This window comes from Amblyomma maculatum, chromosome 4, assembly GCF_055883805.1.
Source record: "Amblyomma maculatum isolate TAMU_Amacu chromosome 4, ASM5588380v1, whole genome shotgun sequence".
Lineage (NCBI taxonomy): Eukaryota > Metazoa > Arthropoda > Arachnida > Ixodida > Ixodidae > Amblyomma > Amblyomma maculatum.
Genome location: NC_139347.1, coordinates 68703521 through 68725514, shown reverse-complemented (window position 1 = coordinate 68725514; position 21994 = coordinate 68703521). Strand labels below are relative to the sequence as shown.

At 50.2% G+C, this 21994-nt stretch overlaps 1 protein-coding gene across 17 annotated transcripts in view; it reads right to left on the bottom strand.

Annotated features, from left to right (window-relative positions):
• LOC146191316 (uncharacterized) overlaps positions 1 to 21994 on the bottom strand; it is a 42189-nt gene that overhangs the window by 5196 nt on the left and 14999 nt on the right. For 16 of the 17 annotated variants that reach the window (XM_084601827.1, XM_084601830.1, XM_084601820.1 and 13 more), the window contains 6 exons: positions 20267 to 20350; positions 10615 to 10836; positions 9676 to 9785; positions 8652 to 8755; positions 7862 to 8139; positions 6844 to 7016 (listed from right to left, as the gene is read on the bottom strand). In XM_084601827.1, coding sequence (XP_084457953.1) covers positions 6844 to 7016; positions 7862 to 8139; positions 8652 to 8755; positions 9676 to 9785; positions 10615 to 10836; positions 20267 to 20350 — 971 coding nt within the window. The remainder of the gene's footprint in view (positions 1 to 6843; positions 7017 to 7861; positions 8140 to 8651; positions 8756 to 9675; positions 9786 to 10614; positions 10837 to 20266; positions 20351 to 21994) is intronic. The other variant, XM_084601829.1, reaches the window with a different exon arrangement.

The following is a 21994-nucleotide window of genomic DNA, read 5'->3' as shown; positions in this document are numbered from 1 at the left end:
GTTCGCCTTCAGGCCTCGCTGGCTGCGTCCGACTCAGCTACCAGCCAGGCTGAAGCAGTAGGCGATGACAACGGAGGAGCGGACACGGAGGGACCGACGACAGTCGAAATTCTGCAGGCAAGAGTTGACGAACTGGAACGGCTTGTAGCCCAACGACGCACGTCACACGCAGCGATCGCAACGGGGCTACTGCATCCAGTGTCGACACGAACGGGGCACGGTACGCACTCCCAACGTAACGACGGAAGTCTCGCGCCTACTACGAGAACGAACCAACGGCCGGCAGATACGAATCGTGGTACACCTCCGCAGTCCTCGCGGGAGAACAACGCTCCAGCTCCCGAGGGTTCGCCAAGCCTGGCTGAAATCATGGCCATGTTCGCACGCGCGCAACTGCAAATGACGGAGGTATTGTCGAGAGTGTCAGAGCCAGCTCAGCCCATTCTGATCCAGTCAACGAACGACACCGCGTCCGCAATCCCCGAGTACGACGGCAATGCGCAACAAAATGTCCAGACGTGGATATCGCAGGTGGAGCGCGTAGCTGCCTTGGCACACTGGTCCCCATCACTGACGCTCGCTACTGCAGCAACACGGCTGCAAGGAGCTGCGAAGGATTGGCACAGCTCTTACGGCATGAGTTGCGAATCGTGGGACTCATGGAAGCAAGCCTTCGCCTCGCGCTTCGACAGGAGGCTCACTATGCAGGAATTCCTGGACCTGCAGGCCGATCGAAGACTGCGCCATTCGGAGACATTGGTTGAGTACATGTATTCGAAAAATGCTCTGCTTGACAAATCTCCGTACCCGATGGCGAACGAAGAAAGAATTTCGCTGATTCTCAGTGGAATCGACGACGACACGTGGGCTAATCCACTCGCTGCACAGCCCTGCAGCAACGTCATTGAACTGATCGACCGCGCAGCGCTGCTCGACACCAGGCGACGCAAGACAGTCAAGACGCAGTTCCGACAATCTGGTCCTGGGCGGTCTAAGCAGACGAGCAGCGACGGATCAAGGACGGCGACAGACGGACGCAGCGATCTCCGCGAACAGTCAACGCCCCGAGAACAGCGAGAGCCGATGCGGGCCACGCGAGTGCATACCTGCTTCAACTGCGGCTCAACGGGCCACTTTTCGAGGGATTGCACGAGGCCGAAGACGGGAGCCACGATCGCTGCGGAACAACGCCGAGCAGCCAGATCCAACGGCGCAGGCAATACCGGGACGACAAACAGGCAAGCGAATTGTTTTCTGCAATCGACGGCAGGCAATTTGCCCATCGTCAAGGGCCTCGTCAACAACCAACCGGTGAGAGTCTGCATCGATAGCGGCTCAAACGTGTCCATCCTTAACGAGAGCTCTGTGGGCCCTAACGTTCGCCCCCGACCGTGGGCGTCCCCAGATCACATAGAAGTACTTGACCGATGCATCAGACCGACACGAGTGGCAGCGTTGGACGTGACTGTCGGAACATCGACCGTGCGGCTTGAAGAGGTCGTAATCGCGCCCTTGCCCAGTGCCATGGACCTAATTCTCGGTTCAGACTGGCGCCGTGCCGCGAACGTCGACGTCACGTTCCACCCTACGAACGATGTCACCCTCGTCCCAATACCGCCGTCGGTGAGTGAATCTACCGTACACACTCCAAGTGCATCCAGTGTGAATCGTACTGGTGAGACGCTGATAGCGGCCTTCAGCAACCGCGCAGTCATTGAGGAAATTTCACCAGACAGCGACATCGACTTCGTGAGACTGAACTCGAAGGGCCTGGGTCCCGACGAAGATTTCTTCGACCTGGTTGAAGAGTCTGCATGTAAAATGACCCATGACGTGAACGCCAACGAAAGAAATGAGCCCCGCTCAATTCTGAATCGTCACGACGACGCGTTTACGGCGAGCACAGATGCGCTGGGGCTTTGTGCTCACGTAGAGCACCGCGATGAACTTAAGGACAACATTCCTGTCGCCACAGCGCCGTACCGATCTTGCCCCGCGGACCGACAGCTCATGAAGGACGAGGTCAGTGACCACTTGGCTATGAAAAGAACATCCACGTACATGGACGATGTCGGCCAGGGAGCAGCTACGATCCCCGAAGCGCTGTCACTGCGCGATGAGGCGCGGAGAAGAGTCGTCGTCAACGACTTAAAGACGGACATCAAGAAGCGTCAATTCATGCGAGACGACATCTCATTTCTTGGCTATAGGATCGCCGCAGAAGGGCGAACCCTGGACGAGGCGAGAGTCGCAGGAGTCGACAAGTTCCGGCCCGAAAGCAACGTCAGGAAATTGTATTTGTTCCTGCAATTGGCAAACCATTACCGCAAGGTTCGTGGATACGCGCGCCTGAGGACAGGCGCAAAATTTAGAGGGGCCGTGTCAGCACACAGTTCATCACTTGAGACCACGCTCAAGACGACCCAACTTTCCCGTAACCGCGGCGACCCGACAGGGCGTGCTTACGCCACGCGGAGCCCAGCGAAGAGCACATTCGCTCGGTCGGTGCGTTGATCTCTCCACACCTCCGTTACGACCGCGCGGATACCGCGAAGAGCACGTTCACTTGGTCGGTCTGTTGTCTGTCTATTCACACCACCGTTACGACGGCGCGGAGACTTCGCGCCCCGCGAACCCCGCCTGAGTTACGTCTCCCCTCGAACTTCGGAGAAGAAACGCGAGGACCCGACGCCTCGGGAAGAAGGCATTCGGAGCCGAGACGAGACGAAGCACGGACGCGCACGAAGGCGCACCACATCCAGCCGGGCGACCCTCTGCAGATCAACCTAATCTCTTTTTAAGTATTAAGTATTAATAAACAGTTTGATTTTAACTCCTCATCTGGCCTCACTGCTATCACCCGGAGAGAGAGCGCGCGGGCGGCGGCGTCGGCTGCCTCATTCCCTGGAGACCTTGGTGACCTGGAGGCCAAACGAGAGATCGGTACGCGGGATCCGAATCACGACTACAATTTTGGTATATGCGGTAAGCTAGGGGAGCAGTCCACCCTTGCTGGACGTTGCGACAGGCCCCTCGCGAGTCGGTTATGATGTATTTGGAGGAGGAGTCAGAGGCTGCGAGGGCGATGGTAACCTCTTCTGCGTGGGTTGGTGACTGGGCCTTGAACGTAAGGCCATCTACTGTTTTGCCCTTGTGGATGACCGCGGCTGTGTGCCAACCCATATGGTTCGGGCCGGAGACGTCCACATAGAAAACTCCTGGTTTGCTTCCATAATGGCGGTCCAAGGCTTCCGCCCGCGGCAGGCGCCGACCATTATGGTCCTCTTTGGAGATGGCGGGGAGAGGCCGCACATGGAGGGCGCGTCTTCATTTTTCGGGAATGCGACATCTATCCTCTGTGAGCTGGGTGTGTTATGTGAAGTCGGGCAAGAAGACGGCGAACCGACTTCGTCTTTGTTAGACGCGTGTACTGATTGATGAGGTGGGCCTCCCGAAGCTCCTTGAAAGTATTCACCACACCCAGCGCCATGAGACGGCTGGTAGATGTGGAGACCGGGAGGTTCAGTGCTCGTTTCATGATTTTACGGAGGATAACTACGGAGCAAGGCGCCGGTCACGGCCACCTCGATCAGCGCGCGCGGCGCGCGCGCGGCGCGCGCCGGCGTTATTTTGCACCGGTGGAAAGGAGGAAGCCAACACAACAAGCAAGAAAAAAACGCGCGCAAGCACGTGACGGCGCTCGGCCAATGGGAGGGTCGAACGCCGAAGGAGAGCGCCGGAGAGGAGGCGGGCGGCTATCTTCACAAGTTGGCGCTACTTTTAGTTTATTGAAGGGTTTTAGTTACGAAAAATAACGATATTTCTTTTTTTTTTAATTATTTCGTTATCAAGAGCTTAGTTCGAGCAAAGTTTGATATATTTTAAGAGACCGCTGTTCAGTATGTAAGAAGCGGTGTTTGGGGATGCTCCTACAACGGCTCCGAACAAGGCTTTGACCGACGCAAGCTCTACTTTTTCTTGCTCTCCAGTGGTGCTTTGCGAAAGTATAGTAGAGATTTTCCCATACCGTATATAGGCCGACGGGCTAGGTACGAGCCAGCTGGGTGCACATTAGCATCACTCCATGGAGCCCCGGGCTACTTGTGCATGCTTACTGGCGGTGGTGGTAAACAGACGCACGGCATACGCCCTCACAATTCGCTGCCGTAAACCGGGTCCGCAGGGCGCCAAAAGGCAAGCGGCCTGCGGAAGCGGATGCACAAAGGGGCAGGCGCGGGCGCACACTTGTCACTGCACAGGAGCAGCTGCTACTTCGTGTGAGCGGGTCACGTTAGCGGCTCGCGCCTCGTTGAAACTCTAGTAGCTGTAACACTGCGTACACTGTCGACGCTTACCGTGGCCGCCAGTGCAGCAAATGGGGACGACAGGCTAAGTTTAAAGGGCCACTGTCCAGGGAGGGCCCTTTTAAGCAAAGGAGCCCAGTGTTTCGATCAGGTACCGGAGATAGTCTCTGCAAAATGCTACAGTGACACGCGCGCCGCAAAGCATCGAAAATACAATTCAAAGCTCTCTCATGCTCTCCTTTGGGAAGCCAGCTTCCCCGTTTCCTGCGCTGGCCCGACGGGCCCCAGTAATGACGCACGTACCGCGAACGACGTCCATTGGTCCGTCTCGCTGACTGACGGGAGAAGGATGGGTGTCTACCGCTCGCTGCGCGCTCTTCCCTCGCCACGGCCAGACTGAATCCAACGGCGCGCACTCCCTCGGCCGTTTTTTTTTTCGCGCTCGCGGAGTGCCACGCCCCACCTCCCGCCAAACACGGAGGAGGAAGGGGAATTTGTCTTGCGGAGGCTAGACGACCTCGGGCAGGAGAGTGAAAAACCTTTGGGAGGGAACGGAAGGAGAGAAGCATGACAGAATCGGGTGATTGCGGTGGCTGTAACTGCGTTATTAGATAATCTTTTCAAAAACATTTTGCGGCCTTGCGTTCTAGGGGCGAAGTATCACAATCACCGGGGAAGAAAATATTTTCGACCGGAGGGTGGACAGGGCCTTTAAGGCTTAGCTAAGTTCTGGCACTAGGCGCCATCTGTTGTTCATTGGCGGCCACGGCAAGCAGGGGGTGCATGCTAGCTTAAAACTCGATATAAGGATCGAGAGAGTTTTACACTATGCTAAAGCTTTCTAAACATCTATACCATAGAGCACATACAACTCACCCACCGCGCATGTGCAGATCACCCTGAAGAGGCCCGACTATAGTGACACGGCCGCTCGATGGATTCCATCGAGCGGCCGGGATTGTGAACTATAGCATACTAGGCCCGACAGCGACCAGCTGAGAGCATGCTTCAGATAATCGGCGCGATGCGGTCACCGCTTGCCGATACTACACGGTATGGACTATATTAATGACCTCGCTGCGTTGACTCAAAGGTTAGGGCGCTCCTCCGTTGAATTCACGTACGCGCAGGTTCAATATATCCCGCCCGCGGCGGCCGCATTTCGCTGGAGGCCAAAAGGGGCCCCTGGAGCGGTACTTGCGGTAAACTTCTTAATGCAAGAAATCCATAGATGTGGTCTTTATTTCGAGTCAAATTTAAAGCTTTGCGTGGAACCTGCAATTTACAAATGATTTTTGAAAAGTGCTCTTGGCAACCGCTCACAACCTGCTGGGGCGACGCCTCCCCACGTACTCCCTCCCCGATGACGTCACTGTGGCTCGCAGAGTGCACCCACTCATTGAACGCTCCCGTGTTACGTGGCGAGACATGTAGGGTGTGAGGAGCGTCATTTTCGATCGCGAATATGTTTGGCGCTGATGAAGCTAGCTTAAAATTATTTGCTTTGAGGAGAGGACTGGTGGGACACCTTTTGCTAAAGCGCGTTTTCTAGCTTTAGTAGATAGCTTTTCGTGGGCGCTCGAAATTATTCGGAGCTCTCCACTTCGGCATTCCTCATGACCTGAATTGCTTTGGGACGTTAAGCCCTATAAGTCTAATTAGCTATGCTAATGACCCCTGTAAGAAACTTTTAGGCCAGGCGAGGCTGCCGCCCGCGTGCAGCAGACGCCTGATATTACATGTCTGCGCTAAGATGTGACCACTATGCTAAATCTTTCTAATAGTTTAATGAATACAACTGCCAATGCGGGAGTGCAGACGGCGACAAAGGGCTTACTCCTTCCACAAGCTGTCTGTAGCAGTCCGAAAGGTATGGGCTACCTGTGCCAATTAGGATGGCGCGCACTGTGTGGATGCTTCTGTTCGTCGACGGTGACACACGGGGATAGGAGCAATCATTTGCGTGTCATCCTGATTTTTCCTGATAGCTCTATACCTTCAGTGTTACAGGCAGCTTAGCGCCAAGCTGGCGCCCCGCTTTTCTGCGCATGTTCAAGGAGAAGCAACGGCGAATGAGTCGCAGAACATGCATCGAAACCAGCTGCTTGAAAAGCTTGGATTCGTTTTCAGTAAATATGTATTACACATTTTCCATTTCATTTGGCAGCACTCTGGGTGACATTATACCATCAGACTTTTAAAACAGCGAGTGACCAGTCACAGAAATTACCAGATAGCGGGTTCCGCCGTCGACAGTAGTCATCGCACTGGCCGCACGCGCAAGATAACCACTGGTTGCTTCATGCAGGCAATGCCGAGGTCCAGTCGCCAGTGAGCCAATTATAGCTTTCCACGGATACTTGAAAGCAGCGGCTCCATCGCTTAGCAAGTGATCAATGCCAGAGAATGAAATGAACCAGAAATGAAAAGTGGTCAACTGATCCTCATATAATATGCGGCCTCTGTTTTCATGTTCATTTATCTTTTTATATGATGGTATAGTTTAAAATACGTTGCGCTTCAGCTCGTCGTACGGTACCTGACATGCATCAACTCCGCCCTCGGTGATGTTTCCAGCGCAGAGGAAGTCTTGGTCTACACCGTGATGAAAGACTGTCTTGTAAGTGCCGAGCTTCATGTAGAGCTTGTCACATTCCTCATTGCTCACAAGTGGCACATCCGCTTCCTGGAGGTTAGTCTGCAGTTTTCCCCCTGCGTGGAACGGCGAACAGTTACGGAAATAATTGCGCGAAAATCGGTGGTTGCCACTATATATTGCGTGCTGACAGAATTCTATTTGACGTTTACCTTTGTGGTAATGCAAATTTCAGTGACAAATGCTGACTTCATATGGAGTGTTTTGTGCATTTATGGTTGACTGTTGCGTTTATGGGGCCCGCCGTGGTGGAGCAGGGGTTAGGGCGCTCGACTATACTGTGCCCAAGGATGCGGGATTGAATCCCGGCCTCGGCGGCCGCTTTTTATTGTTGAAGGCGGAAAGCAAGGCATCTGTGTGCTGTGCGATGTCAGTGCACGTTAAAGAATCCCAGGTGGCCGACAATTCCGGAGTCCTCCACTACGGCGTCTCTCATAGCCTGAGTCGCTTTGGGACGTTAAACTCCACAAACCAAACCGAATAAATAAATACTGAACTAAACCTTGCATACCAAAAGGAGCAGCCGAAGTTGGCAGCTCCGGCCTGCCAACTCGGCCATGTCATTTGGTCCCGTAACGTCACACAGCCGTGACGTAATGCCCGGCCATGTCACCTGGCAATAGACACATGCTTGCATGCCGACAACGCCGATGTCGGACTTTCTGGAGAAGAGGGCCTTTAACCCTGTCGCTTTAATATTCGATGACGACACACGTCGCAGCATCTGAATAACCACCAAAGTGCATCCGTGCTTTAGCTGTAAGGTAGCGACACTCTCGCTCGCCGGCCGCCTTCAGTCCAGCCATGCGAGGTCATCGTACATGGAGAGTTGGAATTTTCGTTAATAGACTAAAATTATCGCTGTAGAGCACGTCGGCAATATCGGGAGCAAACAACGTACCGAACCCGTTGTGTCCCCAGCCGAGAATGACGCCCGTGTGGGCGTCCAGCGTGGCCTCTTCGTCCGGCAGGCAGGCTGCCGGCATCTGTCCATCGCCGATTCCTGCGTCCTTGTGCAGCAGCACCAGTGCCAGGTCGGCGTTTTGCTGCTTGCCGTTGTAGGCCGGGTGCAGGTGCACCATGCTGACCTTGCGCTCCACCGTGTTGGACATAGCGCCGCGCACTCGGCTTTTTGATATTTCCAGGCTGCCCATACGCACGAAGAACTCCGTGTCGTTTCTGCGCCGCGAGCGAGTTGACTAGTTGACTAGTTGTCTAGTTGGGTGGGTAGAAGAAACCTTCGAGTTTTGTTTTCTTCAAAACCAAGGACAATCCCAAAGAAATCTACGCACGATGTCTCTGTGCCGTTGTATCAAGACAACAGTTTGCAATTGGACGCTAAGAGCGCATAATGGATCCGAGAGTAGTTGCCCCCCCCCCCCCCCACCTCCCCACACACACACACACCATCCTCTCCCACTGAGCAAGAAGTTTTGTATGGCATAAAACATAGTTTTCTCGTTCTACTATCTGCGAATAAAGATCAGGGAATGCACAAGTGTGGACAATCACATTGCCGATTTTCGTCCTGGAAAAAAATTCAATGCTTTAAATTCAAGGAATGCATTGTGCTTGTGGGGGCGCCCATAGTGTCTTCCATTGAAGAGATGTCCACTATTCTGCCCTTGAAACAAATCGCAGCCCTGATTTGTCTCGTCTCGAGGGCCAGACACCAGATGCGCTATACTCACGCTTTGTAGAAGCAGTGTGCTGCCGACAGAACCACCTTCTTTGTGATCATTGCCCCGCCGCACCAGAAGTTGTCCACCTTGATCTTGTCGCGGAATATCGCCACCTGGTTGGTGGTAACGGATTGATGTTAGTGGGAGGCAACCTAAACACTCTCTGTGAAGGCAGAAAACTAATGGTATGGTAGAAGCTGCGATCTTCACATTTCGTGCTCTTTGCCATTGAATCGATCCACTTTATAAACACCCGCAATTCTGCAGATAATTAGTCAACCCCTATAATTTACTGACAAGTCTCCTTAATTAGCTATTACTAGGCGGTATAATGGTATGTCTAGTATATTCCCAGTTCGTGCAGTGAAGCGGGTGTGACTGTGTTTTAAAATTCTGCATCTTCTGTGCGGATACGAGCAGTTATTTTTAAGGCGAAAACTTTCATAGGCTCATCAGCGGTATCAGGATCTGTGCGTTCGCGAGCTGTGTCCGCGGGTTATCGATGGGGTTCTGTTTAATTAAAAAAAAAATCTTCTACCAGTAATTGGATTCCCATCCCTCCGATCACTAGCCGAGCGCGTTAACCGACTAAGCCACTTCGGACACGCGAGAAACATGTCTTAGTTCTCCTTGTCTAGCTTTACTGCCGGCACCATGGTAACGCAGGGGCACAACGACGAAGCCTTCAACCCGGTCTTCAAGAGGGCGCGTGGCGCACGTCATCTGTCGCCAGCTATGAAGACCAAGCTTCGCAACAAGCGCGAGCCATCGCTGCCGAGTGGGGCTGCTCACCTCTAATCCGGCACGGAAGAAGCAATGTGTGATTGGCGGGGTTCTGACAAATAAACAGTACAGTAGAATCAGCCCCAAAACCTTTCGCCTTATCGTTTTTAAGGGGTATTAAGTGCCTCAATAATTTGTTCTTATCTCTGTGCTTGCACTACAGTTATTAGCGGTCACGACACAGCTTGCACATAGGATTGGTCAAGAAACTGCACAAGGAAAATGTTGTGCGCGCGTTCTCAGAACTCACGACGAACGGGTAGTCTCCATGCTTACGGACGCTCCTGCCTCCAAGAACATAGTGCACCGGAAAGCGTTGCTTGCCACTGCCGTCCTTGCTGGGAGGGTTCCTGCCGCACACTGGGCAGCGCGTGCAGTTAACGAGCCATACTGTCAAGCTGTGCCTGTAACCCACGCTCAAAAAAGTAACAAGATAACCCTTGTGTTCCTGTTTGAAAGATGGGGATATACGAATTAGGTAAACTATGTCAATCTGAACACGAGAGAACTTTGCTCTCCGGAAACCACACTCTGATTCTGAACAGCAGTAAATAAAAAGGCACCTTTGCATTGCGACAATGTTAACTTACAGCTCATGTAAGACAAAGCACGTCGTCTTGAAAGAGGCCTATCCACATAGTTTACGCTTAATTGATGGTGTGGCCGAACAATACACCAGTGAGTAGAAATGCACAGCTAACAAAAACCTAAACCAATCTATGATGCCGCGGTGCAGTGTTTATACGGCTAGTTTAATCACGCGAAGTACCCGTTCCATGGCATTTGTAAAATGAAAGTTTTGTGGCGCATAATAAACCGGTTTTATTTGCTTATACAGTCGATAGAAAAATGGAAATAGACCGCGGAAGCAGATTTATTATTTAATTTCTGGAAATATGGCGCCTAAGCATATGTTCTCTGTGTCGGCAGATGGTTAGCATGAGGCATCGTGCTTGTTATTTTCTGACAGCAGTGGTGACTTGTGCTAAAATGAGCGCGTAAAATATTTTGCGTGGTCAATTTATCTGTTTTGTGGACAGCATACTCTTGAAACGCGACGTCACTGAACACAGCGTACTCACTGAAATAATGCAACTGCATCAACGCAGCTATGAATGAAATGTAGCGTTTTTACGCAGGAAAGTGTCACTGTGCGCATTTAGAAGAGAGAAAGGAAGGGTGCTCGTACGATGCCTATTCTCCTGGAGCACGGCCAGCATGCGGTCCTTGTCAGCGGCCGAGCGCTGCGGCCGGGACTCCCGACGGCAGCACACGTGACCCACGCCCGTGCACGAACTAGAACGCTCACGTCGCTCCTGCGGGCAAGACACCTCGGATACGCACCGTCCAGGCTGGTGCGATGACGCTGTCTCGCAGTCTGCCGACAGAGAAGCTGCTGCCGAATAGACGACTGGGAAGGAGCGGGTGAAGCGAAGAGAAACCGTCACGATATTAAAGAGCAACAGGTCTCTTAATTCCACTTTGGGACACCTAGGCCCGTATTCCGAGTTCGAGTCGTTATCGAAAGTGTCGCTATCTCACGTGACCTCAAGTCATCTGATTGGCGGAAACACCGGAACATGATTGCCACCTCTTCCGGTTCTGTGGTGGCAACACCGGTCCCGGCGTTTCAACCACTCAAATGACTCGAGGTCACGTGAGATAGTGACACTTTGATAATGACGCAAACTCGTAATACGGGCCCTAACTAAGCTCCGCCTTTAAGAGTATGACGCAACAGCGGTAATGGCTCCTGTCTCGTCCTGCGACTCGTCGTCCTCGAAACTCGCTTAGTCACTAATCCCTTATTTCGTGCCTCTGTTGTCTCAGATACACTCATTCGAATACAGTCGTAAGCTACCACATTATGTGGAAGGTCGCCCGACACGGTTATCAAGCCCCGGTTAACCCAAGCCCAATGCACATGTCTGCGTGGGCCAGGGATATTTGTGGATTTTTGTTGGCCGACTGATTTATGGCAATTACTCACGTGCCTCCATGAAACCGCTACCGGCAAGAGGGGAAATAAGGAAACGCATTGTCAAAGGTCAAAATGCACGGGCTTGTCGCGCTCCCTGACGGAAAGCAGCATGTCGAAACGGAGCAGGATCGAAAGGAGCAAGCAGCTGGGTAGCGGATCACAGATCGCGTTCACGTACGTTTTCTGTGTCTGGCACCAAGCAACGTTCTCGCGGTCTCACACTTCACGCGACTACATTACAGATGCTTGCTTCGCGTTACTATTTAATGTTATGTGTTCTTATTTTCTGCAGCGTGAGTTGCAAGTAAACTGTATATATGAAATGTATATGTATATGAAATCGGTGTGTCTTGCGGCTAATGCGATCGCTGCCTTTTTCAGTTGTGCGACGTCTGAATTTCTAGCCATCAGCCGTGGTACTTATATCCTAGACAAGTGACGGCTACTGTTCTGATGCCTTCGCAGGGACCCGGAGCATCCACAAAGAAGGCTCCTTTGTCCTTGGAGTAGTCCTCATCAATCGTCCTGGCTCGTACTTTGCGTCGTGCCTCATCATATTCGGGATGCACATTGCATGGGAGGGCATGGTGTGGAGTTTGCCCTTCCATTCATGTGGTATTCCCTGTCTATGCTGCATGGTGCTGGGAAGGCTGGGAAGGCCAAGATGTTCAAGTACTTCCCGTCTGGTGGCGAGAGGCGGGTAGTTTGCATTAGAAGGTGAGCCTCTTGTGTTCGTCGATGGCGTTGCGGACGCTGAGTTTAAGAAGCCGGTTTTGTAGACGCGTTGAGGAGTAGCCCTAGCGCCCGCTTGTATGGCATGCGAAGTATGGGGCCGAGTTGCTTGAGGTCTTTATTTCGTAGCTTGAGGTACGAGGTTACGTAGGTTATGCGGCTGACGATAAAGGCCCGAATTAGTCGTAACGTGTCGTTCTCTCTCATACCATTCTTATTGATCGTGTTCACACGTCGTCCGGAGCTCAGCAATAGCTGTCCCGTTGACCCCTTTATTGCTAATGCGCAGGCCTAGGATGCGAATGGTGTCTGCTTCGGGGATAGGTGTATCGTGGATTTTAATTTGGATCTGTTCGTTGCTGCCACAGGGGCGCATGACTAGAAGTCCTGACTTGGTAGAAGAACAGGTAAGTCCGCAGTCGGTGACGTAGTTCTGCACAGTGCTGGCAGCTTCCTGCATAGCATCCTCTATCTGTCCTGCGTTACCTCTTGATGTTCAAATGATGACGTCATCTGCATACAGGGCATGGCGTACGCATTCTATAGCATTGATTTGGCAGGTGCAAAAAGGCCAGGTTAAAAAGAAGCGGGAGAGTACAGCTTCTTGTGGCGTGCCCCTCGTGGATGGGGTTAGATCTCGTATTGCCCACTCTGATGTGGACTTGACGATTCTGCCGGAATTCCTTGACGTAATTATGTGCTTTGAAGGTTGTGCAACATTTCGGAGTGCGTAACATCATCGAATGCTCCCTTTAAGTATAGTGCCAGTATGGCGCGTAAGCCTCTTTGACGAGTTGAATCGATGACGTCATATTTGAGTTGCAGGAGGACATCTTGGATTGATAGGTGGTTTCGGTAGCCAAACATACTGCAGGTTGTTGTTTACAAGGTAGCGAGAGAGACGGAGTTGTACTAATTTCTCCATGAGCTTGCCCGCGCAGGATGCGAGGGATATCGGGCGGAGATAAGTGATGCTGATTGTATTCCCAGGCTTGGAAATGAAGTTCACGCCTGCAGTCTTCCATTCTTGTAGTAGCGTTCCGGAGCACCAGCACTCGTTGATATAATGCGCGAGGTTCTCTAGTGCTTCGCTGTTGATGTTAGCAAGAAGGCCTACTGTGATCATGTCGTGGCTTGGGGAAGTGCCACGGCGCATTGTTATGAGTGCGACTTGTATTTCGTCGGCGTCGAAGTGACGGCCGGGATCTGGATTGTCGTTGCCTCCGTATTCTGTCGGGGGGTCAGAGTCTTGGGTGGTACAGAAATAGGTATCGACAAGGGTGTCAATTAACTGCTCGTCTGTTCCTCTGGATTCGTGAGCGCATTTCTGAGGATATGCTGCTGTTCTCTTTGAGATTTAGGAGTACCTGTCAGACATTTGAGGAGCTTCTAGGTTGATTTAGTGCCGAGGCTCCATTAAGCGAGTCGTATTAGGTGAGTCAGTTGCTTTTAGCTAGCGTCCAAGCATAGTATTGTGCTTGCTGCGTGATCCATGCTATTTTTAGTTTAAGCTTGTGGTTGTGGCTTTGCTTTTTTCACCGCCGTGTGAGACTTCTCTTGGCTTCCCAGATACTGAAGAAGTGATTATTAATATCAGGGATGTCTTTCGAGGTTTTCACTGTATACGTGCGAATTTTTCCTTGGTGTTGATGAGTTTGGGCTCATGTTTTGTAGTTTTCAATTTTTGTGTTGAGGGTATGGGTGTGCGCGGCACAGAACCGCATCCAGTCCGTGATGTGAGCTTGTTCCCGGCGTGTGCGTTGTTTGTCAGATGCAGAATTAATGCGGAGTAGGCAGTGATCTCTACCCAGAGTTTCCTGCGTATTGTGCCATTCGTAGCGTTTGGCATTCCTGACTAACGAAAGGTCAGGGCAGGTATCTCTGGAGGTACTGTTTCCGATTCGCGTGAGGTGTTGCTGGTCCGTGAGTAACGTCAGGGCGACGTCAGATATCGTCGTTGCCAATTTACGACTTTTCACTGTTTCTTTACTGCTGCCCCGCATGCAGTGATGTGCGTTGAAATCCTCGACTACAACGAGAGGATCTGTTTTCGCCATCTTTGCGGCCTTTTGAAAGATCTCGTCAAAGGTCGCCATTCGGTGCTGCGGTCGACTTAGATATTGCGCGTACTTGGTAATAGTTGAATAAAGGTATAATTTATCTCAGTTGTGGGTTCTATATCTATTTCGTTTTGTGCAGCCCTTGTGAACCAAAATACATGTAGGAGGGTTAGTTTGATGTGTACTGTATAGGAAGTGAGTTTTGCCTCGGAGTTAACGTCCTGAAGGGCTATAATTTCGAGTTGGAAGTTGCGCTCCACGAGAGAACCGAGACAGTTGTTTAGGGTTTCGTTAACGATCGCTTCTACTCGCTTTTGAATGTTCTGATTTGAGAGGTTTTGTATTGAACTGGGGAGGCCTGTAGCGTACTCTGCGCCCCGCTGGCGGGGTTGGCGGTAGGGTTGTTGTTGTTTCTATAATGCCTGAAATAGCAGCATGCTGGACATTGTTTGGGGGTGGTGTATTGGATGTGGAATCCTGTTTTTGATCTTGCATGGGGGTAAAGCATCCGCGGGTCGGCGAGACTCCGCCGTGAGGTTCGATACTATGGCAGTGGTGGTGCTATATAGGTGGGTCTATTATCGGTATCTTAGCATGCAACCTAGCGGGATGTTGTGTGCATTCCGTTAGCTATGCTTTAAGTCGTGCATTTTCCTCTCTAAGTATCTGTTCAGTAAACGTGGGAGGCATTCGCTGACGTTGCTGCGTCTTAATATCCAAAATACATGAAAATACTGCTTGGTAATTGTAATCCGTTGATTGTATTGTTATATGCTCATAATTTCGCTAAAGCTTGCTAGCTACCTGTTGTAGTTCCTTCGCATAATCGTACCGCTATAACACGCCGATGCAATGCAGAACTTACCTTGTGCGTTTCATTCCAGTTGCCCTCTTTCTAGCAACCATTACATACTTGCATCGCTACTTCTTCATTTCAATCGACTGAGTCCGTGTCTGATGACTGTTGCAGGTGTCTCTTCTCTTAACCCCCCCCCCCCCCCCCCACACACACACACACACACACACATCCCCCCTTTCTTACTCGATTTCCTCCTGTTATTAAGGAGATTGGTTATGTGAGCGAAAGCCCAGCGGCGTCCGAAGTTTGTCGCACAGAGCATGAAGAGGGTGATGAGAGGAGGTGATTGTGTAGCTACATGCACTGAGGGAAACTAGCAGTTGTGAAGAGAGGAGGATTGGTAGAAGCGCACAGCGATGCATTTCGTTCCGCATCGATTGAAGAATTGGAAATAGAATTAGAATTGGAATTAAAATTACAATACAATTTACAATACAGAATAAGACGAAACGGAGTTAGAGAAGAGTTAGCATAAGAGTCAAAGCTTTGTAAACGCGCCAAGAAACAATTTGTCGAAGCGATACTCAAACTGTCGTTGGTGCGAATAAATTCAGTTCGTCAGCACGAATCACTCATGAAATCGCATAAAACGCATTCTCTTCTACATCAAACACATCATCCGAAATGATTTTTTTTTTTTTCAAATTCTTGGGAGATGAGAAATTGACGTGTATGTCTTCTTGAGGCTATTTTTGAATTTCTGCTTTTCTTTAAGGCCGTTTTTTATAGCAGGGAAGAGTTGAAGGACCGCAGGGTCGCCTTTGAGAAGGCGCTGTTCGTGCCTACTCTGTACAACGAATATCGCTAAAGGTAAATGTTTAAAAGATACTTCATGATGTCTGGATCCTAACTTTCGTGCATACTTACCGCTGGTCGAGAAGTATTTCGCGTAGAGAGATTCCGTGTAAAGTGGAATTATTTAGCATGATGGGGCACTTGCTGAAACATGCGAGCCGCGCCGACAGGGTACTTTTTGCATCGAAGCTGTGGTTAGCGTTTGTTTTCCCTTCCTGTGCAAGGTAAGTATACAGAGGACAGATACTTGCTTTCAGAGTTGCACTGCGTATTTGTGTTTGTTTTCGCTAACAGTGTCCGTTCACGTTATTCACGCCTGCTCAAGCACATATCACAAACGCCTTCGTGAGGATGCGCAAGAACAGTTGATAGCCGTTTGCGTCCGTATACTCCGTACATGATGTCAGTAAAGGGTGTGTGACTGAGGCAAGTTTCTTTCACATCTGAAGCTGCTGCAGGATTGGTTTAGTCCTATTAGCCGGCATTATTTCGTGGAATCTGCAGCGTCAGTTTAAGACCTTAACTACATAAAGAATTCATTTAATTATCGCCTGTCACTGTGAGCAGGTGCGCGGTATATATATTATTTATATGCTTTTTATTTTAATTACACCAAGCTGCCACTGTGAAACGCTTCAATGGAATTATTTGTACAGACGCCTGTTGCAACGACAGGTTGCAATTTAATTTAATTATTTAACGCCATAGCTGGCTGCCAACACTGTGCCTTAAAGGTGGCACCTTCCAACTGTGCTAGGTGGAAATTTGGAGAGAAGGAGTGTCGTCCTCGTGCCAATGTTTAACGCAGAGGAGTTAGCGGAAAGTGCTGCAAGAGCGAAGAAAGAGAGGGTTGGGGGCGATGGGCGGTCTATATAGTGGCTTGGGAGATTATGGCAAGAGAGGGGAGGAAATCGCAGCGGGAAGATGGCTTCTACGCTAAGAACCTGGAGGATGGCTGTACTGCAGAAAGAGGGTGTTATGGCAAGGGCAGATGAATGGACAGGCCACGGGTAGTTGCGCTGCAAACTGCAGAACTACGTGGGTGAAACAAAGCTATAACTGCTATCGTTGGTGCATGCCTCAAGTCGGCAAGTCTATCTCGACTAATATTCTTTGTTTCTAGTTTCAAAGTTTTGCGTAAACTGGCTCCCTGAACAACGAAGGGAACTCGACGTCTTGCACGCATGAGCTTTTCTACACAGAAGAACACAGCACGCTTTGTTTGTGAGCATGTTTATTTTCTTGACAACAACCAACAACGGTAACAACAGGGTGCTTTCGGAGTGCGAAGTGTTCGAATCGTAAGCGTCTTCTTTAATCGATCTGCCCAAACGTTTTCTTAGCCTACTGCCGATGTAGTGTGCAAGGAAATAAATAAGGAAGATTGGGCATTATTTTTTTATAAAAGACACCCGAAAAAAGAAATGCTATCACATCTTTTAATAACGGCTGGAGATAAAGTTGCGTACAAGTAATGCCCCACAAGACCCGAGTACTGCACTGTTATTGGACGCTACATGCGTGCACTTTGGTCATAGCACTGAGCTCAAGGAAATCGAATGACATGCCTTCATCATGCTGAAAGTTTTTCGGTTATTAGAGCGTACAGTGATGTCGTCAAATGCCTTTCACCTGGGCGAAAGGTGACACTAATGAATTTCCCGGCCAAGGTTTGTTTTTCATGGACGCCGTCGTAATAACGCCCTCATTCTTCAACCCAAGACTGTTCCAGGCCGCGAAGTGTAAGGCTGCCCGTAGTTTGTGCTCTCCCCCATAAGCCACGACCATGCGTGTCTTGAGAGCAGTGTGCAGGCGGGTACTTTTTCCCAGGAAACAATCGAGAGGCGCGTCCGACGCTGCCGCTGGGCCTGGCGTCCGTCGCGGCCCCAAATCTTGTCCACTCGCGCTCAGTTCCTTCCTCTCCTCGGGTCGATTAAGTGGATGTAGGAGTCGTTCTCTTCGGGTTCACATTCGGGCTTGTCGCACGGCGCACCGGGACCGCCTTCCTCTGTTACGCACAAGATAGAAATGCAGGAAAAAAAAATTTTTGTGCGGCAAAACCTCTAGTAAGTGTTTTTCCTTGCCAATAAAGCGACGTGCCTAAATAAAGACAAGGGCTTGATGGTAACTACATGTTAATCTTAATAATTGGTTACCCCGCCGCGGTGGTGCCCGACTACTGTGCCGGAGTTCCCGGGTTCGATCCCGACCGCCGGCGGCTGCTTTTCTGTGCAGGAGAAATAGAATGGAGTCCGCGTGCTGTGCGATATCAGTGCACGTTAAAAAACCCATGGTGAATGAAAATTCCGGAGTCCTTCACTACGACGTCTCTCAAAGCCTGAGTCGCTTTGGGGCGTTAAACCCTAAAAATCAAACCAAACCAATAATAATTGGTTCACCGGAAGGGAAAGGCTCAGTATCACTCGCACTTGCTTCTGTGGGCCACGCTGTAACGGAAGGGAGGAGCAGTGAAAGCGGATAGAGAGAAAGATGCCGTAGTGGAGGGCTACGGAGGGATTTCGAACATCTTGGACTCTTACTTGCACTGACATCGCACAGCACACGGACGCCTCTTCGTTTCGCCTCCATTGAAACGCAGCCGTCGGCGGTCGGGTTCGAACCCGGGAATTCCGACACAGTGGTCGGGCATCTTAACCACTGCGCCACCACGGCGGCGCCTTAATCTTCGCGATAGTCAAATTTAAGAGCGATCCCATCGAGCAGATTGTTAGATTGTTAGTGAAAGCACCCTGTTGTTATTTTTTGCTCGTGACGTTTGCCGTGAGTTAAACGGCAATATACATCGAAAAGCGTACAAAAGGACTAGAGCGTGCTGCATACTCTCATAGCTTAGAACCGCATGGATAGTTAGTCAGGTAACTATTTATGCTGGTTTGTTACGCGTTTACAAGACAGCAAGCATGCAGAAGGTGGTGACTGCCGCGTCGTTTTACTGCTACAGAAGTCATCCGACAAGTATATGAAACAAGAGTGTGGTCCCTGTGGCAGATTTGCGCGCGTGTGTATGTGTGTGTGTGTGGGGGGGGGGGGGGGGGGGGTATTTTAAGTCCATCTGTAGTGTAGTGTACAGTGCACCCTCTTATGGCTGAATGCCGTACGGAAATTTAGTCTGGAGATGTAGGTTAATTTGTTAAGCGTTTGTGGTGATAATGGTTCTGGCAAGCGCGCAGGAGAAGCTGACTTATAAACATTGTTTTATTGCTATAGAGCACTCAGGTAGGCACACGCATCAACATACTCTGTGGCAGATTCGCGCAGCTGGGACAACTTCACGGGCATCTGTTTTAGGCAGTCTACTTAGCCTAACTTAGCTATTGGTTTGCAGGGGGCGAACATGCAGGTTGTGCTGACTGCCGCAGATAATTTTGTTGATGTAGTGCAGTGTAGTGCAGTGTAGTGTAGTGGTAGTGCAATGTAGTGTAGTGCAGTGCAATATGGCGTAGTGTAGTGTACAGTTGCATCCTCTCATAGCTTAAAGTTGCGCGAAAAGCTCAAATGTTCCGATTGACGCAACAAGCATGCCAACCCATGTTTCAGGTTCGCACAGGTGAGTCGACTTCAAGAGCACCTGCAGTGTAGTGCAGTGGAATGCTATGGAGGAGAAGGATGTCCAGGCAGTGCGGGCTCTATGCCATTTTTTTTTTGTGCACCACCAGACTTTATTCGCGCTTGTAAAGTAAGCTGCCGTGCCTGTATATATTTTCATATGCCTTCTCCCACATCGTCACCCATCATGATCTTCTTTCTTTTCCCCTCCCACAGTGCAGAGTAGCAGGCCAGATTTTAATCATTCCGACCAACCTCTCTGCCTTTCTTTTCAATAAATCCATCTGTCTAATGCTGTGGAGAGGAGTGCATTTGTGTATTTCTGGAGCCAAATGATGGAGAGGCGTCGGGAAAATACTTTTTCAAATGCTCAACTGTACTTACACAAGGTTGACAACTGATATCGCGACGATGTAATTATAATGAATCAGAGGTCGTGACCCACTTGTGCGCTGAAGCTGCAGAGTACAATCGTATAGCTGTGAGTGATTATGTGAAATACGTTGTTCTAAGCATGTCATGGTTAGTGATTACATACACCTCTACATGCATTGGCTTGCAGCTCTATAGTCTAAGTTAGCCGGTAGCACCAGCGCTTTATGTTCATTGTCCAGGCTTCATTTTTCTTGTCACGAATTGCTATCCCAGCGCAATATGTGTCATTCAAGTGTAAAGGAGAACAATCTCGTTAAAATTCTGTGATAGAACTCGCATGACTCAAGAAATCGGCCGGGGAGCGGATGCTTCCACCGTTGGCTTGCGACTGCAAATTTGCATGCATGCATTCTGCTCGCGTATCCGCCGCTTATCTTTCACCATAATGAAACTCGGTGAGGCCACTCCTCACCTGGACGATTGCTGCCTCCGCCTCCACCTCCTGGTATCGGCTGTTTGCCTGGCTTGCTGTCCGGAATTGGTGGAATCGCTGGTCCTGTGAAGAAGTGAAACACGAGTTTTTAGAAAATTGCACATGGCGTGACGCGCCTGATACTACGCACGTGTCTGGCATTAGTAACCGAACACTTCGAGCGGTATGGCTCTTGCCATGTAACGCACGTGACGACCAGTAGCTGACATTGCAGTGCCTACGGCGACCGAGCGTAATAAACTGCGAAACGGGAAGGTTTCACCTCTAAAGCATAGATTTGTGGCGGACAGAGTTAAAAGCACCATTCGCTTTATACACACGGAACCAGGGCGTGTATATAACCAGTTCAACTGCATGTGCTCTACCTTTGACGTCAATACACTGTCTTACTTTTCTGTAAAACCACGGCCACTTGGTGAACACCGATTTTGTACAGTTGAGTCAAGCTCTGAAACATTGGTATGGTTTTTCGGAAATTTCTCTATGCCTATAATTAGTGAGAAGTTGGCCTTGCGCACCTCAAACGCAGTAATGTAATTATAAAATAATTATAAGATAATTCCACCCGTGGGATTATATTTCAAAATCTGGCTGCCTTCTGTCATCATCTTTAGGCATGCGCATTACCCAACGAAAAAGACATGCGCAGCACCACCCTTTATTCTCCTGCTAAAATAGGCAATACGCAACACCGGGGCATTGCTGAGCTTCGCGACTGATATAGAAGCTCTTTTTTTTTTCTATTTCTTTAAATTGAACTTGCTCACTACGATTGCTCTGCAACTTAATCACCCACTCATAACATATATAGTACTCATTTGATACTGAGCGGAACGAACAAAATATGGATGAGGTAACATAGAAAAAGAATGTTATAAAATGAACTATAAATTTATCATGTCGACTTAAAGTATAGTTCAAACTCGATGAGGGCATAAAATTTGGTTGAATTGTGCTAAGTTCGATTTAGATGGGGGCTTGAATGTATTCGATGTTCACATTCGTTTCGAATGAGCCGGAACTTCACTTCGCCGCTGTGGCTCCGTGGTTAAGGCGCTCGACTATCGAGCTGCGGGAACCGGGCTCAAACTTGGCCGTGCAGGTCGTGTTTCGATTCAGGCGAAACACGAGGCGCCCGTGTGCTGTGCGATGTCAGTGCACGTTAAAAAACCTCTGAAGTTGTCCGGCGCCCTCCACTACGGCATCCACCATCGGGAAGCTAAACTTCAAATAAAAAAGTTATACTTCAGAAAGAAGAAAAAATCTGAACGGGAACCTCGACCGAAGCGAGTTTTAATGAAAGAGAGCACATCCATTCGCTGGCTGCGTCATATACGCCGCCACATTTATAAACTTGCGCAATATCGGTGACAAAAGTCTCCAGCACGATTGAACGGTGATCGCGCGTATAGCTGCGATATGCGCTAGAAAACCTCTGATTAGAGATGATAGCTGCTACTTTGCCATGTGGACACATGTGCTTGCCAGCCGTCGGCCGACAACGACATTATGCGTTGTGGTTGTTGCTCGCACGTCGCTCTCCCCTGATGAGGCTGGTACAGGTGGGTCACCGCCGCTTGCGGCGGGGGCTAGCCTGCCACCGAATTTTTATCTGTTGTAGGCCGTCATTGCACCCGCCACCGCTTCAGTGGTGGTGGACGACGGCTGTTGTTGCGGCGCGCCTCTTTCTCTCCCTCCTCTTTTTTC